Below are 14,891 nucleotides of genomic sequence, written 5' to 3'. Positions count from 1 at the left end.
AAAAGGCTGTCAAAAGTGTAAAGTAACAATACAGGTATGGGCAGGCACCTTGTTTTATGTGCAAAAACCTGTTTTCATCTTGAAATGAGTTACCATGTGCCTGGGCTGGACCTTGGTGCCCCAGGCTTAGACTGTATACAGTCTAGATTTCTGTGAAAGTCGGCATTAGCCCCAGTTTCCTTCCAGCACTAAGATTCCTTCCTATTATTTAACAGTGCCACACCCTTAGTTCAATGCCAAACCCTCCACTGGCTTTTGTTTGTCACATGGGAGCAGCTGGTATTGCCATTGAGTTGGACAGACGTTGAGGCCCTGTGTGGCAGACTTGGCATGGGACCTGGAGCCCTCCAAATCAAATGGGAATAGTAGATAAAGATAGGTACTTGGCGCCTGCTCTTTACCAATTTTTTTTGTTAATTGACATATTTTGTGGCACCTGACAGGTTTGGCAGATTCAAATTGACTGGTTTTTGGTAAGACCCAGTTGCAGGGTTTTCTAGATGGTATTAACAGTTCACCAATATGTTTTACTTCTAGCCTGGAGTAGCGTTTAAACATTTGGGTCTTTATGACAATTATTAATTAGTGCTTTGGATGCTGGCCACTTTTCTTCAATAGGGACATTACATTGCTATATTGTTTCTATATCCTGTGATGGTAAACATTATCAGACTTTTGCACATGCATTCGATGTATCATGCAGATTGATACACAAGTGCTTTATCAAAGGAGAGTCATACCAGTAAACGTGGGCTAGGTGTTTCAATATGACTGCTTCGGCTGAGGCCGCCCTGCCTCTTTTGCCCCATATTCCATTCATGGCTACATGATACTTGGTATGTTCTACGGGAGAAATTCTAGAACTCAAAGCTGGAAATAAGTCATTTTTTGATGGATTCAGGAGCAGAGTAATATATATATATACACACCATTGGATCCAGCTAAAGAGGATCTCCTTTTTCTCTGAGTGAGATACAGCCAACAAACGAACCAGAGCAGTTGTCCAGTAAAGGCTTATATCTACAGCGAACAGGAAAGCCGAGATAAGGTTATTTGTCTCCTGAGCTCACTGCATTCATCATTAAGTTTCGTTATGGTTGACGGCCAAATCACTTCGATCTTTTGATCCTCATTCAGGAGGATAAAGCAATACCAATGAGCAGAATCCAAATCCGCACTACAGGGATCCAGTCAAAAGGATATATTCTCTCTTCCTTTTTGTTACTTTGGATATAACCATCATTTGAATTAAAGCATTTGTTTCAGTAAAGGCATACTCCCACGAGGGGGATGAGAAAGCCGAGATAAAGCTAAATATCTCCTGAACCACTCGCATCTACAGCCTGGATCCATTTACATCAGTGGTATAATTACCCCGATCTCCTGATCCTGGCCCACGGGCAAAGAATACATCACTGTGAGTGCAACCTATATTTTTACAAACCAAATGAAGTATTTCTGATGTTGACTTTGCTTTTTATTTTTACTTTTTTCGCCTTCATACACGTGTATGTGAACCTCTCAGTCTATTTTTTGCCTTGGGAAACGGATATCCCCTTCCTACTCTTTGGGAGCTCTAGATACAAGGACACTCTCCTGATCCCAAGTATAATAATTACACTTCTATATTGGGGCATCCCAGGGTGTGCCCTCTATTCATTTTTGTGTCCACATGCATTTCTTAAATCATTAGCCGAATGCAGTCATACATATGTTTGTTTGTGTTTTGATATGTTTTTTGATATGTGTGCATTTTTTAGTATATTTAAAATACACTTTTATGAAAATGTGTTGCATACTTTGGAATAATGGCGGGACCCCCTTCTGGGGAAAAATTGTGTTTTTGCTCATACCAGTAAGCCCTGTGTTCTGCAAGTATGACGTCCATTAATCCATCCCTTTGAGACATGATAATAATGTACCTTCTCTTTCACTACATTATCACAAGGCTGCATTACATTTTGTTTGCAGGAGAGCTCTCGCATTAACTGTTAGAGATGATAACATTTAAAACTGACTGTAATTATCATACCAAAAATCCTGAGTTGTGTAGCACCATATTCTGACTTAAATTATGCATGTGACTGTAATGTTCTGCATGGTTCATCTTTTGTAGAATAAGAGAAATCTGCAAAGAGGAAAATTCATAGATTATAAAATCTAGTCTGTGGGTGAAAACCATTTAAAGTGGTAGTAGGTTAAAGTAAAACTCTAGTCATTTATTTTTAAGTTTTACATAGAGCGTGGGAAGTTTTTTTTTTGCTCTCTTCACTGGGGAAGACCTTTTCTTACTAGTAACACCTCTCCCTGAAATAAGAAGTGAGCAGAAAACTGTGTAGGAAAAATTGATGATCCCTGCTGAATCTCACTGTCAAGCTTAATATTTTGCTTAATGGACATATTATAAAATCTGATTTATACATAAGTCTGCATTTATATAGCACACAAGTGTATAGTGGAAACACCATATATACATATAATACCTATATATGACTTGTGAGGATAAGAAACATGTAGGACATTTAACTTTGTAGATGGAGGTAACTAGAGTTAATGTAAGATATTTAGGTATTTAGGTAACTAGAGTTTAGAGGCATAACATTATAAACAAGTTTATTGACCTTGGCTTAAGGAACAATATGTTCAATGCCAAGATTGCTGTCCTCTAATTTTGATGTGAGGGTGTCTTATTAAGACAAGAAGGCCCATCTAATGTTCTTGGCACGATCAAATAAGTGTGCAGGATGGCATTACTATCTGATTGTTGGAGATAATTCGATTTAACACATATGGTTCTACTGTTCAAAACCTTATAAAAGGGGTCTGCAAACTCATATTATACATACGTGCCTAAGTTGTGCATGTTCCCAGCTGGCCAGCTTCTTGAAGCTATCCCACCTGAGTTGTTGCCAATCAATGTGACACTTGGGGAGATTAACCCCTTCAGAAAACTACCCTACAGATACAGTTTCCTTTGTCTGTATTACTGTTGGAAAGTTTTACCTTCACTTCTTGCCCTGTGGACATGACACAATAAGGAGAAATTATCCAAAGGAGAAATTATAGTCACAGAAAAAAAAAACTATATTTCTAAGGGCTTGTTCACACCAGCCATGTTGGGCAGTGTTGCCCAATGTTGTCCCAATGCAAAGACGAGGCAAAATGTGCTTTGTGTGGGGCCTGTTTAAATCAATTCTCTGCATTGGTTTATGTTGTGATAAAATGGTACAGCAGACATCATTTAATCACATCTCAGCACATTGTTCTGCAACAGGTTGCAATGCACTGAAGTGCATATAATTAACATAGAATAAAAAAAAAAAAAAACAAAGTGAGCACTGTAAATTGATATAACAACGTATTGCACAGCAGTACACGATCACACCGCACATCAGTGCACACTCATTATGTGCCATGTGTTGCCGTGCAGTGAAAACCAGTTCTACCCTGCTGTATTTTGTTTAAAACCATTTTAATTTGGGAGCTCTTTAGATTCCAATACATACACTGCTTCCATGCTCCTATGGCAGTTGGGGGTTAGACTTTGCTTGACCACCAGTTGCAATCATATCATATTATAGAATTTTTGCATTTGCTGAACATGTAATTAAATATAAACTGGTTAAAGAAATTAAGGAAGCATAACAAAAAAGTTATAGTAGAATATTTGAAAATGGGCTGTAGAATGAGAGCTAAAGGAGTGTTCACTTTTGCTAAGGTTACCTACAACTCACATCATCCTCTGAGGGCTCAGGTATGTATGTGTTTTTTAGCAGTACAGTTCATGATCTGGTGGCTGCATGTGGGGGTTGAGATTGCACTACAGTTTCATCAATATTCCCCCACAGTTGTTTCAGGATTGATTTATAAATCTGTGATACTGGTTCTCTATTATACTTGCTATATCATGCTTGAACCAGATAAATTGCAAGCAATCACACAGTTCTACAGTCAAGCTTGACCATCATATGTTCCTGCTGCTCTGTAGTTGGTCTGATAATCAGCTGAGGTACACATCAGCTACTGTTGCAACTGTATTTGGGATGATTACTATCACTTGGGATGCAATTAAATAGTCCTGTTCTTAGACATGAAAATCTCCAGGGAGTAATCAAGTTGTTTGCATCACATAGATTTCTATGAAGTCATGCACAATTTTGTCTCCTGAAGTGAAGATTTGCATAATAGAGCTCCATGGATTGCTCAAGCTGGGTCTTCTAAGTAAGATTATTTGATAATGAAGTACATTTTATGGCCAAAAGTATGTGGACCCTCCAGAACTTATTTCAGGTGAACCAAGCCAGGTCCATAAAGACATTGTTGACTAATGTGTTGTGGAAGAACTCATGTGGCCTGCACAAAGCCCATACTTCAGCCCTATTGAACACCTCAGGAATGACTTGGAACGCTTGTAAGCCAGGTCTTCCTACCCAACATTCGTACCTAACCTTACAAATATCTGAATAAACACAAACTCGCACAGACACACTTCAGGTTCTTGTAGAAAAACTGTCCAGAAGAGTGGGGGCTATTATAGCCACAAAGCAGGGCTACTCTCATATTAATGCCTGTGGTTGTCCAACAATCTCATATAGGTGTGATGTCAGGTGTCTACAGACTTATGGTCATATAGTGTGTAAAGAAACAGACAAAGACAGACAGAGCCTGCTGCATAAGAAGTAAAATATTTTAAAACATACAATACGTATCCTATGAAATATGGAGTTCTCACACATACTATTTTTTGGTGGATTACAGTTAAACAAACATAATAAGCCTGCATATATAAATATTTGTTAAAGATTGTATTATGCTTTGTAAAATATGTGTATTGGGAGATTAGATTGCAAATACATAAATGGCAAAAATGTTGACAAGTCAATGTTTCACATTACGAGTTTACATTACCATTGTGAATATAATCCGTGTGTCTACTTTTCAAGGAAAAATCAACATTATCTGCATTTTGACTCAGAGCCGAAAGCCCCCATAAGACAAGCCTGTAGCGTACTGAACTTTGGAGAAATAAATTCTGCATCATAGATGAAAAGACTCCTTTCACTTTTCCGTGATTCCCTGTCTTAATTGGAATCTTTACTGATTAATACCAAGTCGGCATGTTAAGGGAATTATCAGTTGATTTAATGTTGCATTTAATGAAATAACTCTTAGGATGGTGTAACCTTCATCTAATTAATATTAGAATGTTGATTTTTTTTTCCTTTAATTTTGCTCGTGATACATTTGTGGCACTTCTAATATTCTGTATTGAGTTTAGAAATATATATGTTCATCTTCTATGTGTTAATAGTTTTTTTACTTGTAAATGTTATTTATATTTTCAGTTTTTCAGGCAATTAAATATTCGTGTGGCACTGGTTGGTGTTGAGATTTGGAGTGACGTGGATAAGTGCTCAATAACTCAAGATCCTTTCACCAGCCTGCACGAGTTCCTGGACTGGAGGAAGCTTACGTTACTACCTCAGAAGGCTCACGATAATGCACAGCTAGTAAGGTCTGCTCTTCCATTCACTTAGCTCATATAGATTGGGAGACAAATCAGATTGCCATTCAGGAGACGAAATCCGCAAACATCCCGGCAGCTTTTAATAAACTATAAAACCCAGTGTGACCTGCTCTTTAGAGTTCTGACTTAACTGTCCCTGCACAGCTTGGATATATGGATCAGTGGACTGCATTCCAGATAGAACTCAGGCTCAGTATAAGGGCCTCTTCAGGCCTATGCGTTTCAGAAATTCTTGTTACTGTAATGCACAGCACCTTGTGTGATATCTTATGGTGTCTTTCATTTAGAATGGCACCCCACCACACAGGTATGGTAGGTGCCAATGGACCCCTTCTGCAGTGCACGACAGCACACATGCTGCATATCCAGGTTTTGGTCAATTGCTGTATATTAAACAAGCTGCCATGGTGCCACACACATTAACATGTGTAATACTGCATGTATTACACTTACATGCAGTATTGCACTGCAAAGGTCTGAAGAGACTGCAACACTCAGCACTATTCAAAATAGATCTGATTTGCATGGTTGCTGGCAGTTTAATGTTCATGTTGGCTTCTCATATATTTTAGGATTTCCAGTGGCAAGACAAATGCATCACAGTACCCATTTCCTTCCAAGTGCTGCAGCCATTAAATGATCAAATTACATTGTTGTCCCCCTCTTAGGGATTCTTTACAATATGGATCAATGTATAATAAATTGTGTCTATAAGAGAGCTAAACCTTAATAATGTCCTTGTGTGTGGTGTGGAAACACAAAACACTGTTGAGAAATCATTAGAGTTTCTAAGAAATATAACAAGCTGAATACAAACACCAAGGAAGGGAGATGAGGGCACAACATTTATGTTTTAGGTGGTTGATATCATAAATGTAACAAGCTGGAAGATGATTTCCCAATCTTAAATCTAAGATCTAGATTTTGGGTGGAGTGGGCCTTAAAGGTAATCATTGGCAGAGTTTTTACTATAGCAGAATAGGTGGTTTTGACTGCGTAAAGGTTCATATCAATGGGCACTCTAGGCAAATACTGAGTTTTTCATGAAACACATGCAGCTGCATTCGAATGGAAAATGCAGTGTTTGACAACAAAGGCTACACTCGACCTGCTATGTCTGCAGTTCATACACACCCTAATAGGGCATGCTGCTTTTAAAGAAATGCAGTGCAACGCAAAGCAGGTCGAAAGCAGCCTCTGAACTGCCAATATGTACTGCTAATTAAGATTTTTCTGATTTGCGTTTAACATGCATTTGGAACACATATCAAACACTGAAAAACCAAGCCTTTCACCCTCAGGCTGAATTCACAAAACTAAGGCCCTAAATTTCAGTCATGTGGCTGTAATTTTAAATCTTATTGAAAATGGCTTTTACTGTTTTGATAATAATGTTCCCTATCTCAGTGTGTTCTCTCTGAATGAAGCCTATTATCTGCCATTTATCTCCCCATCCCCTGCAATTTCTCTCCTCGGGGATACCCTGCACACAACTGGCAAGAACCATTCCTATCACTATGGAGAACAATCTCAGAGAGTTTCCAATTTTCTAAAAAATATTTGCTTGCAAAATCAATCACTTCAAGTGCTCAAATGAGATTGTTCTGTAGAGGGGGCCATACAGCCCGTTTCAGGAATACTTCTGATAATTGTGACGAATGTCTATGTCACAGCAATAACGTTCTATGAAGTGTAATCAGTCTGGAATTGATGGTTCTAGAAATATTTTTCAGCAAATTGTAAAATGTCTTACATTGTTCTCCATAAGGAAGAGAATGGCCCCTGCGAGCGATGTGCACTGTATCGCAAAACTGAGGGAAGAGAATTCAGGAGTTCGCAGTAGAGGTGCACCGATACCAAGTACCGTACTCGGTACAAGTACAAGTACAGATACTTTTCCAGCTCCAAGACTAAACTAGAGAAAAATGCATTACAGCATTTTGCACCTTTGTTTTCACCCAATTTGTACTTGACTAGGTATTTTTCAGAAGCAAAATCGAGCTTTTCCGTACTAGGTGCTTGCTGTCTATTATGGTGCTTTTTCTTGGAGGAGATGCAGACCTAATAGTTTCCAGCTTCTACTTGTCATGTAAAGGCTTAGACTGGTTAGGGAATCTCTCTTCTGAATTAGATTAGAATTTCCTGGCATTCCGTAGAGAAATAGTGTGTCTGTTTCAGTTTGAGTTGAACAAAGCCCCAGATTGAGTACATGACCAGGAAATACGTTTTTTTTTTTTTCAGAAATCACCAAAGTGCATTGCAGTATGATTTTTAGAGTGCATGGATTGATTTTACATAGGTACGTCTTACTGGGGTGAATAATTCTTTCCACCGAACTTTGAATGGAAATAAAGGAAAATAAATGTTAACTTTTTGGTAAAATCCTCTTCCTTCGTTTTCCAGAATCACTTTGATTACGGTTATTTTCAAGGATTTATTGACCTTACATATGGTGTTTAACAGGCAATAATGCCTCTGCCTAATTTCTATAATGGGTTTCAGTAATTTAGGTCATAAACAGTAAGACTAGATGTTCGCTCATTTATGCCGCTGTAAAAAAAAAGTTAATCAGTTATCTTTGGGTTAAAGTGACCCTGTCTCTTCTAAAAAGGAGAGAATATGGCAGCTGGTGTCCTCTTCTGCAAATGCTACTTGCATGGTTGTCATACTAACTCAGTGACCTCAATAGTTTTTGAGGCGCTAACCTAGAACAAGTACCCAGATCAGGCATCCTAATCTCAGTCTCCATCTGCATTTGGTGCTGGGTAAAAGTATTTAAGCCACGGCTGCACAACTAGTATTCTTAGAAGCCCTCCATGTTTCTTTCAGCACAGGTCAGCTATAAAAAGTGTACCTTCAGTTTTTCATCACTACTTTGTTAACTAGCCAGTGTTCTCTGCGCCCTTTCTTGGTTTTTTGAACATTTACAATCCACAGGTTCTCCTCCTGTTTTCCAGGGCTGCACACACGCCTCTACGCTAATTTGTTGCCCATCCGAGAGCGCTGTTTATATGTTTTTTCTGTATAAAAAGTGAAGGAAGAGAAGGTAAATGCTTGTCACATGATTTATATGGCACGGGAAATAAACTTTGAAAACCTGTCTGTGGTTTAAAAAAATATGCACACTTTAACCATCACTCTATCATGCAGACAGTGCGAAGCAGTTAACATTAAGTTAAGATGGCTGTTTGGCAGCTCCCTCCTCTATGCTGTGTCCATGCCTGTGCTTCATTGCCCCCATAACGTCTGTGACAGATATTCAGATGAATACAGTGACAGCACAATGCTAATGGGAGCTTGTAGAAATGAGATGTCTTTCCATTCCGGCAGCTTTAATGTGAGTAATGAAACGTTTTCTCTGCAGCGTAGCCAGAACAATGGAGGAGCGTTCCTTATATGTGAAAATAGAAACATGATATTCGTATTAAATAATGTATGCTAACCTCTTACATATTTTTTTTAATTACAGCGGGGTGCACTTCCAGGGAACGACGATTGGTATGGCACCCATCATGAGCATGTGCACAGCAGACAAATCTGGTGGCGTGGTTATGGTGAGTGTTAAAAGGAATCTTAGTGTTATCTTTTTCAGTTTCTAGTTGAAGTAATGCTAACGTAATGTAACAACACTTGTGTTCAATAGCATGTCCCCTCAGACCCTTACATATAGCTTCAGCTTTCTTCTAGAAGGTCTAGGGGGCCCTGACATCTGGTGTTCTATTACCCAAGTAGCAACATCTGCTAGGATAGCAGAAAGTTTAAAAACTATGCACAGGTGCCTTCAGTCACTTCCAGTTGGTAGTTTTCTACCATTTATTTCATTTCAGGTTTGCTTTAAAAAGTCAGAACAACAGATGAAAAAAAATTGGTTTTGGATACATTTTAACCATCTACAAAGGTTTGAACCAAAGCTATGCTAATATTTTCTTTTATGGTAAGGGTTAAAAAAAAAAAAAATTTTTGTAAAATCTATATTTTGTTATTGAGTCAGGTACATATGAAATATTGCATATTTATATTTTGCCTTTTCCTTTAGAGCTAGCAGGTGTCTCCTTTTCACATTTATAATTATATCTTTGTGGATGAAACACCGTAGAAGGCCATTGGCTTACAGAACTCAATGAGTCATCACAGCAGTGACTTATTGCTTATTAGATATTTCAATACCAAGTTTTACTCAAAGGGAACTGCAAAGAAAGTAGAGTTTGCCAAGTTATCCCTTTAACTTGCTCTTAGTGTTTTGGGAATCCCTTGCCATGTATTAATCACTTTCCGTCTGGCTGTTGCAGCTAAATGGTCGGACGGTGGCTTCCTAGATGCGGGAGGGCTTTTTAAAATGTCATGTCCCCGCTTCCGTTTCTGCACACTGCTCCCACACTAGCAGGAAATCGACTGTAATTTAAACAGCCAGTGATGCTTGTTTACATAGAGCTGCCCGATCGCTTGTATGATGTCTGCATGTCCCCCCAACCCTCTCCCCCCGCTGCCTATCCCGTGCATGACAGATTTGTGAACGGAGCTCGGAGGCAGATCAGCAGATGATCTCCCCTCTGGTTTCTGAATGCGGAAGTAATGTGTATTACATCACTTCCACCTTCCGCTGTCATTTCTCCGGCTTCTGTAGCTGGAGAGCAGCTGGCGAAGCAGATTTTTTGTTTTTAAAGCGTCGCCTATGGCCAATTTTGGGTATGGTAGTTTTTGGTTTTTTTTGCAGGCACACGCAATTTTAAGTCTTGACATGTTTGGTGTTTATTTACCCAACATGACCCCATCTTTTATATTTTACCAAAAAATTGGGTAATAATAAAAGTTTCATAACATAACGTAGCGGAAACAGGTTTTTTTTCTGTACTCTTTTCTTTATAAAGTAAAAAATAAAAACCTCAGTGGTGATTAAATGTCATCAAAAGAAAGCTCTATGTGTCCCCAAAAAATGGTATACATTTTATTTCAGTACAGCGTTGCATGACAGAATAAACGTCAGTCAAAATACTGCAGTACTAACTACTGAAAAATGGCCTGGACAGTTTATTTGTAAAACAAAGATTGTGAAGGCATTATAATAAAAATATATAAAACAATTATGGAAAAAATAATTATATTGACCCCTAACTATCGTTTTCCTGTAAGAGTACAAGACATTTACCCTTCTACAGTGTTGTCATAGTAAACATTTAAATTGTGTGACTCCTTTATGCACTAAAAGTGTTGGGGAATGGTCTCATGTTAATGTGCTTTACCTCTACACATAAGTAAACTACCAACACTGTCAAGAGGAAATGGACAAAATTGTATACTCATATTTACTTCTTGTCTTGGTAATCAAGAATATCTTGATTAGGCATTCTTATCCTGCACATGTCAGTGTCACATAATAACATCTAAATGATCAATGTCTTGTTATAAATCTTTCTGTGTCATTATTGGATATTCATTTTTTTAAGTCTAGGTTGCCATGCCTAAAGCCTCTTGCCCAAAATGCCAAAGTGTTAAACTTTGTCTTCAAATGAGAGTCTAGAAAAGGTTTACAACATGTTTTCTTTTTCTGTATCAGACTGTGTGAAAACTGAATAATGAAAGGGGACTTAGCTAACCAGGCTTCATGGGAACTTCAGACACTAATCATAAATATAGTAGGAGCATCTTTTAATTGCTTAATGAAAAGGTGGCCAGATTAATGCACACAGCTGTTTCATAGAAAGCCCGCAGGCATGCTTGTTCCCATAATGACTCTGCTAATTGTTTTCTTAGTGCTTGACTTTCATTGCTGACTTCTGCAAGGCCTCTCATAAATGTTTCATTAAACGGAGAATGCTCTGCTCACCCTTAATACAACACTGGTCTTCAAAGCCTGTAATATGCACCCTAGCCAAATAGGAAGCTGTTATTTCCATTGGTTGCAAGATTGACGGTAGAGTCCTTCGTTTGTATGAAATGATGCCCCTACCAAGCAGATGTTGGCAATCATTTAGCCTGAAATAGAATATTTACAGCACCATTATGATTGGTTATTAAACTTTCTCTTTTTAAATTTCCTATAATGCACTATTCCACTTAAAAACTACATGATGGAGTCATTGTAGATTGCTGCAGTTTTGTTTTGGCTTCCTGGCATCTTTAAAAAAAAAAAAAAAAACAGCATGTTGTTAAAGCAGCAGATATTCAAATCGTATTTCAATCACAAGTCCAATAAAGGGCTTCTGCCTAATTTTCCTACTGGTTTATAATAATAATGTCCTAAGAAATGTGGCTGTAGCCATGCCCTTTGTTTGCAACTCTACATCTACAGTACTTATGCGATAGACCAGCAATTCTGGATGGAAAATCGGCTTTCAGAGTATGATAGAATGATTTGTCATTAAATAAAGAATAAACCACTTTTTTTTAAATGTAAGGAAGGGGATGGCATAAGCGAAAGGTTTTTAGTTTCTCTTAGCCAATAATCTCCCTGGTTGCAGTGTTTCATTTCGTGTTGTATACATCAAAGTGGTAGCAAACCACCAACCGTAAAACAAAATTATGGGCCTGCAGGAGGTGTTTGCCATAATGTGCTAGTATGCACAGTAAATAAGCACATTATGGCAGACTTACTTTACAAGCGATCCCCTTCAGTGCGGTGATGTCCATGCCCCCTCCATTGCCGGTGTACCCATTGTCTCCTGGTTTTCTTCTGTGTTCTGCATCTTCAGCCTCTTGATTGGCTGGGGCTTGAATGATGTAAAAGAACCTGTGCAAAGAACCATGTCAAGACTTAGCTGCACATGCTTAAATTTTTTTTGCTTTAACTTACAATTACTGTTTTTCCACTTCCTGGTTGAGTGAGGCACTGGTGATGTAGCCCTGGTCCCACAGATACATCCGGGGAAGGAAACATCACCAGTGCATTCCTGGGAAAACTAATTCGTAAACTGCTAAATTTCATGACAGCCAGGGGCGTCCCAAGGCCGGGTGTCACCGCGTCATTGCGCATCCGCAGCCATCTGATTGATACCTTCCACCGGCCATCTTGGTGATGGACGCCGGCAGAGAGGAGGGGATGAGGTATGCTGCTGGGTCCCCTCCCCTCTCCTAACACTGTCGGGCTCTCTGTCCATGACCGAGGGCCTGACTTTAGAGAGGGGTGACACCAAAATCCCCCCCCCCCCCCAGATGATGTGCATTGTCACATGTTCCAGGAGGCAGACCCAGAGTTACAGGAAGAAAATGGAGATGGATACATCTGCCCTTAGTGAACAGAATGGGAATGGAAAGAAAAATGTCTAATTATCCGTCTGCATCTGTTTGTAGATTATCATTACTGAACATTTCTAAAAGTGCTGTTGTTGTCTTTTCTAAGATAAAGGTGACATTCTCTTTAACATCTGTAAAGTCTCTACAATATCTGAAAGTTAGGTACTTCTTATTCAGCTATGTTTCTTTCATAATAAAGCATTTTTGGGGTTATTTCTCCTCTGCTAGAGCTGTGCTGTAACAAAGATTATAGTTTCTCTTCAAATGGAAAGCAAAAGTTGTAGAATATAATTCCTTCACCCTAATGTTGATGAATCTGTCTCAGAGCTTGAACTTGACCCGCCACCTAATTAACAATCCCGTCTGCATCAGCAGAAATAACATTGTGAATTTTACAGTCTTGGATCATTTTATTATTGTTATTGTGTACAATTTCATAGATAGAACAAGTAAAAGTAGTGCAGATAATGCAATAGCTAAAATGATATAACATGAGTCTATACAGTTGCATTGCAAGCTGCAGCGATAACAAGAAGCAATATGGGAGAGATCCCAGGCCAAGTAAGCCTACATTCTAGAGAACTGTAATGATGCCGGGAATGATGCAAACACAAAGCTTTCATAAGCAACTGTGAATTAAGTACACATTCTATATGAAGATAGAAAAAGGTTGCGGATTCAAGCTGGCACAGCATGTTAAGAATTCTTGTTAAACACTACAGAAAGCTGCAGGCCAGATTCTCTAAATCCCTCTTCTTTACAGGAACATGTGGCCAATTAAAGCTGTGCTTACGGTACACTTTGTGTTGTTCGCTCCCTGTAATTGAGACAGTTTGCAATGCAATGACTTTTTTTTTTTAACTAAAATCGGGAGGGGCTGCTATGCCAGATGTAATGTACATAAGTGAATATGTCTGACAGTGAATCTAAAGAACATCCTTTTTAATATTGCAGCTTACCAGTCCCTTTCTTTTTCCGGGGGGCTTTATTTGCTTCATTTTCACCTGTTGCTCCCGCCAGTAACATGCTTTCTTTTCTGTATAACAAAACACTTTATTTTGAACTGTATATGTAACAGAGCAAAAGGGAGCAAATAGTTTAATGTTGGGGTTTACATACACTATCATAGATGTGATCTACAAGACAAACATCTGTTTACTGGTGAAGGCTTTTAAGATACTAAGCATCTTTTAGAGTTTAGCGTTTAAGAATGAATAAAGACTTCATTAAATGCAAAAATACAGCAGGTAAACTTGCTGCCCGCCGTGAAGTGAATTCATTTTACATTTAAAGAATGCCTGTCAATCTTTATCAAAAGCAATGTTGTGTTATGAAGAACCTAGTGATAGTAACTAAAAGTCATTAATGTGTTCTAAGATACTATATAACTCATGCCACTGTGATGCCATCACCTTCCTCAAAATGTTGTATTTTTAAGAATGTTGGTCTAATAGAAACATGGATTTTTTTATTTTTTTTAAAATAGGAAATAGTTTATTCGAACCAGTTAAAGTGTTGAGTCACTATGTTCTCACGTGTTGTGAGAGCATAGTGAGTCAACACTTTAACTGGTCCGAATAAACTATTTCCTATTCTAAAAAAAATAAAAAAATCAGAAGCAGTTAATTTGCAGGACAGAATCTGACTCCTTGACATACTTTGTTCTCACGCCCTCCAATATATCCTGCTGATTGGCAGCATGGCCAACTTAAAATAAATTTTGAGATGCAAGTTCTGTTGTGTCTTGGGGGCAGAGCTATTTTTTTTGTATCCAAATATTTATTGGGTTTTCAAGGTAAATGCAAACAGCATGTTGTACAGTGCTTGCCGGCTACAGGCGGCCACATAGGTAACGTAGTACAATCAACAGTATGTCAATGCAAACACTACAAATTAGGACCAAGTCGGTAAGACAGGGGTACGATAGAAATCATACAGACTAGTGAAACCATTATCGGTCCACCATCTGAACCTGGTCGGTTCAGTGTATGCTGGGACAAATAAAGGTTGCGAGAGTAAAGGGAGAAGGGGTAAGGAGGGGGATATCAGACCGGAGGAATACTTCAGTGAGTCCCACACTTTCAAGGCGTGTTTCATCAGAGGGCTGAGAGAGCGGGGTCTATCAACTGCCGGT

General features: G+C 38.7%; 1 protein-coding gene across 1 annotated transcript in view; it reads left to right on the top strand.

Moving 5' to 3' along the window:
- The window catches only part of ADAM12 (ADAM metallopeptidase domain 12), a 392,267-nt gene that overhangs the window by 241,017 nt on the left and 136,359 nt on the right, over positions 1 to 14,891 (top strand). The window contains exons 9-10 of the mRNA XM_018558790.1: positions 5,346 to 5,515; positions 8,997 to 9,081. Coding sequence (XP_018414292.1) covers positions 5,346 to 5,515; positions 8,997 to 9,081 — 255 coding nt within the window. The remainder of the gene's footprint in view (positions 1 to 5,345; positions 5,516 to 8,996; positions 9,082 to 14,891) is intronic.

This window comes from Nanorana parkeri, unplaced genomic scaffold, assembly GCF_000935625.1.
Source record: "Nanorana parkeri isolate BGI_ZX_2015 unplaced genomic scaffold, ASM93562v1 scaffold2, whole genome shotgun sequence".
Taxonomy (NCBI): Eukaryota; Metazoa; Chordata; class Amphibia; order Anura; family Dicroglossidae; genus Nanorana; species Nanorana parkeri.
This window is presented reverse-complemented; position numbering and strand designations above follow the sequence as displayed.